We start from the raw sequence: 5,000 nt of genomic DNA, 5'->3' as shown, positions 1-5,000 counted from the left end.
ATTCTGGTGTTTACATCCAGCAAACGCACTGCAGACCTGGGAATGGGTCCATGGATTCACCATCCGCGCGTTCTGCTGGGGACGCGGTGGCGGTCGGATGCCACCGCCTCGCGCAGCAGCCGGGCACGGTCCCCTGCAAGGGATCTGCTGCCTCCTGACAATTTGGGCATGGCCTCAACTGAGCCAAAGAAGCTGTCAAAATAGGGACGTGCAACAAAAACCTTAGGGTGGAAGCAGCCAGCATGAAAAGTTCTGAGGGCTACAAATCATTCTTTGAAACTGTTCTGATATGCTCTGGATCAGACTATGCACACTTTACTTGCTTGGGAAGCTACACAAAACATAGACTCTGAGAAAACAGGAAGGCAGTGGCACAAACACACTGTAAACACAACCCTGCTGCTCAGCTGAGAGCAAAGCAACAGAATCTGCAGAGCCTAAAATATGTGTGTAAAGGTGCAATTTTATCTGTAACATAATTGCATTTTGAAGCATACAAATCACAATTTGCCATAATCAAATAAGGCTGCAGTGCTTATATTCTAATTAAAAAATAATCTCTGATATTTAATTTAGAAACCTGGAAGACTGTACCAGCAAAATTATGGATACAACCTGCACCGACCATTCGATTTACCCACAGACAGCAAATTTTTCAGGTAACACTTTTAAAATTAGTATTAAACAAGCAAACACTGCACCGCTCGATATGTATTAAAACAAGTATTGTACCCAGTTATTAATTTGCACTATTCACTTTTAAATGCAGCAAATACCTCATTAATTTAATTTTAGGTGCCCACCAGTTTATATTGCATTTTACAGTCTAGAAGGCAATTTACTATTAACTGGCAATTACATACAGAATGATTGTTAATTCTGCTCCTAAGTGCTAGCTGCTTGAAAATTGTTATCTCTCTCTAATTTTTGACCTTCTTACAACAGGGGTGAGGTACACTGGGAATACAAAGGACTGGTAGAGAAGAGCCGGACATGTCATTTGTGACTCATTCTTTTAATTCACCGTGCTAATCAACTGAACTGCCACAATCTCCCAAGGTAATTGTATCTTTATAATAGTTGAAAGCAGCGGGCAAAAAGGCATGGATAGATGGGGAAAGGCCTTGCCTTTGCCTGCTGGGAGCCGGCGCGCTCCTGCTTCTGCGCCGGGCTAATGGGGGCTTTGGAGAAAAATCTGGAACTTTCGCATCTCCCTGCCCTGATGGTTTAATGTCTCAACTTCTGCGCTCACAAAGGCTTTGTGCACCACACTACACTCTTGTTTCATTATTCCGCAGCCTTGTTGCCCTATGGTCTACCTCCTGCTGGGAAGGTTAAATGTTAGAGTGCCAAGCCAGGCTGCAAGCATGGTGGGACACTGATGGGAAACAGATGCCCTGGGGACCCGGCCCCTCCCTCCGCCAGGCTACAGCATTTTCATTTTCTGAAATACAGCGAGGCTTGGCTTCCCTCTCCATGGCAGCTGTAATTTCCAAAGACTATCTCAGCCACCCTATCAGTCTGGGATAAAGCAAAGCAGAAGTTTCTCGGTCAGGCAGGCTCTGGCTTTCTCTATTATCTTATTGCTGGGATATCGGCTTTTGTTTCCCTCCAAAGGTGTTTTAAATATCTATTCCTGGTAAAGTGTTGTTAGTTATGTAACTTTATTACAATTTTATTCCAGTGGGAGAAGCTCATGGCATTCTCATGATCCTTTTGAACATCCTTACTTAGCAATAAAGACAAAAGGCAACCACAGGAAAGAAGAAGTGATGGGTTTGTTCTTCCAGCTCCATACACATGTGCACTTACACATTAGAAAGAAGTTCAAAACAGCAAAATTAGCCAAATTTGCAAAATCCGCACCTCAGAAATCAGTTAAAGCCATTCCTCTAAAGCAAGTCAGAATTCCAGGCTCTGCTCTGGGAGCCAGACCGTCATCTGGTTCAAATCTGCAGCGCTTCCCCGTGCGCCGTGGAACTGCACCAGCTCCCAACAGCTCAAATATCTGGAACTTGGGCTGAGGCTTTCAATTCATTCATTTTTTATTTTGTTGGACACTTCTTTTAGCTCGTCATACTCGCAGGATACTGAGCTGTAGCTTTGCATGAACTGTATATATATACATATATATGTGTGTGTGTGTCTGTGTCTGTATATATATATATATATATATATATATAATATAGTTCATAAGAGCATTTTTAAGCCCACAACTGTAACAGCTCCACCTGTGCTCACCACCTTTGCAGCAAAACAACTCTGGCTTTCGGGATAAATCATCTGCCCCAAAAGAACCACAGTCACCACCATCCCATTTGGAAGCTCTGGTAAAACCCAATCCTAAAGATCAGTAAATGTAAATATTCTCCCCCTCATCAGCCAGAAATGAAGCAACCAGGTTTGGATGCCAGTGTTTTTGCTCAGGTTTAGATTTCTTTGGGAATAGAGAGAATATAGGAATCTCAGGTGCTACCATCACTTAAAAGTTCGTATTAACAATAGACCTTAGGCAGACACAAAAACATATCCATGATGCGCTAACAGTTTCAAAAGTCCTCGCTTAAAACTACCCAGGAACACACTTTTCCCATTAGATCTAAATTAATAGATAGAAACAGTTGCAGTCTAGTGGGAAAATATTCATCAAAATGCACATCATCTGCACATCATCTGCAATCTGCATTATCTACCCAATAAGCAGCGAGGACTCTCCCCGAATCCCTGCAGTCTGTCGAGTAAACAGTTAAAGGCTCTTTGTTTTCAAAAGAGAGATTGATTCATCAGATCAAATTTATTACCTAGAATCCTCATCCAAAAGTACAGTAAATTAAATCGCTATTTCTCCCTTTTCCCTCCCCACACCTCAGTTAAATTCATTGGTAAATGCCAGAAAAACTCGAATACACATTTCAGATAAAAAGCCAGCAATACTTCATCCCAAAATAAGAATTTTCATATTAAAACCACTGGAAACCACAATGTTCCGAATTTTTCTTGTGCTGTTGTAAATTAAAATCAAATGTATTTAAAAGATTTGGCATAAATAAATCATTCCCAGGCTTGTGAATTTGTATCCCAAGTTTTAGGTCTGAGGGAATCTTTAGAGACAGATTGTGAATAGGGTTGGATAAAGTCATTTGGATCCAACAACAGCTCCTTGAACCGATTCCTAAAACTTCAACTGAACCTTTAGGGAAGTTCAAGAAGTTTGGATAGATGGCCTGAAAAATACTTTGCATCACTGAGCACTTCTTAACTCCTTTTTCTGGCTGGAGGAGAGTAGGAAATACCATTGTTAATCTATTTCTGGCCAATATGAAAACAGGAAGTAACAGACATCTTGTGAGGGAGCTGGATCCCATGGGACGTCAGGACATTTTTGAGACCCAGGAGGTTGGATGGGCACCAGAGCTCTTGGGTGCCCATACGAACAGATCTTTTGAGGTCCAGCTACCACCAGTTACATTTCCTGCAGGACACATCCTATTTTAACAGCATTTTTAATTCCTGCGTGTCACTAAGAGGTGGGAGTTGTCATCCCAAAAGGAGTACGGAAACCACACACTTACCAGTGTAGACGAATCGGCCGGGAGCACCTTTGCAGAACTGTTTGGATTTGTAGGAGAGAGTTACTTCAACAACTCCTGGAATGTGTCGTGGTGGTGTTTGAACTCTGATGGCGTGGGGTGTTATCAGCTACAGAAATCGTACAGAGAACATACCTTAAATCAGATGGCACTGATAAGGCTGATGCCAGCCAGTTTACATAATCACAAAAATGACTTTCAATGGTACTCCTTGTCTCCAAACTCTCCCTCCCTTGGAAGATATGGGTTCTACAAGGTTTTTTTAGAAAAAGCTCTGTAAACGATCCTTGGTTTTCGTTTGCAGGAAAGGCCACAGGGCATCATTCATATGAAAATTGCCTCCATATGTCTCCTTAAGGCTACTCCTGGTAATTTTAACACTAATTGTCCAATTGTACTGGGAGACCTCCTACAGCAAGTCTTCCACTAGAGGGCCATGAAGTGCCTCAAGTACGTTCCCGGCCCGGGCAGTCGATTGTCACACGCGAATTCATGGTTAAAAAGGCACTGTGAAACAAAACCTCATGATACCTCATGTCAATAGCCTATTGACAGCTTGTTAAAATCATTCATGGAAAAAATGTTACAGTTCAAAGCCCACCAATTTAGATAGCTTACCTCACTCCAGACCAACATAGTTCCAAATACGACTTGTAAGCCATCAAAGAAGTTGTCTCCGATTATGATGACAGTAGCCCCACCAGTAGTCCAGCCTTCACTAGGACTGATGGCCTTTATGCACGGAGTAGCTGCTTGTACAAGACAGAAAATCAAGACCTTAATACCCCTCCTTGCCCGACATGAGCTCTCTTCCCCAATGACAAACCATGCAAAGCACAATAGGAGGAAAGTGCACGATTTCTCGAGGAGGCACACAAAGGGCAACCGTATATCAGCATGTTGATGTATTTAAAGCAAACTATTAAATGTTTTATAAAGCAAAGGCCAAGCAGCAGAACACTGGTGAGCAAGGAAAAACTGGCTTGATATAGCAAATTGTATGTCAGGGCAAATATGGCTATTACAAATGATTAAGCATCGCATGCATGTGGCATGTCGATTTATCTGCTTTGCTGTACAGATCTAAGCAGAGTCAATCAAAAGGTTGTTGAGGGAGATGGAAGAGCAAATGCTCTGAATTTCGATTCCTCATAAGCAGCTAATTGGGTTGGGCTTTTTCATCCGCGAACTTTGCCTTTTGGTTCAAAACTTCATTTTCCTCTGTCACTCCGTAATTACTACTTTTCACTTTTCATCAGGAAAAAATCAAAAGCACTATATTAATACTTTTGTCAAAGGTACACATTTTACATCTAATATTGTTTGTCGACATGAATCCCTGAGCCATTTACTTGACCTCCCTTTGTCTCTAGAGTCTTCACATTTGCATGAGTTATTACAATGGTGCTG

General features: G+C 41.9%; 1 protein-coding gene across 1 annotated transcript in view; it reads right to left on the bottom strand.

Annotated features, from left to right (window-relative positions):
- Window positions 1-5,000, bottom strand: part of EBF3 (early B-cell factor 3) — a 116,892-nt gene that overhangs the window by 32,363 nt on the left and 79,529 nt on the right. The window contains exons 4-5 of the mRNA XM_017733858.1: window positions 4,209-4,342; window positions 3,573-3,699 (exon numbers count right to left, since the gene is read on the bottom strand). Of these exons, the coding sequence (XP_017589347.1) occupies window positions 3,573-3,699; window positions 4,209-4,342 (261 nt within the window). The remainder of the gene's footprint in view (window positions 1-3,572; window positions 3,700-4,208; window positions 4,343-5,000) is intronic.

The sequence above is a fragment of the Corvus brachyrhynchos genome, unplaced genomic scaffold (genome assembly GCF_000691975.1).
Source record: "Corvus brachyrhynchos isolate BGI_N302 unplaced genomic scaffold, ASM69197v1 scaffold514, whole genome shotgun sequence".
Lineage (NCBI taxonomy): Eukaryota > Metazoa > Chordata > Aves > Passeriformes > Corvidae > Corvus > Corvus brachyrhynchos.
This window is presented reverse-complemented; position numbering and strand designations above follow the sequence as displayed.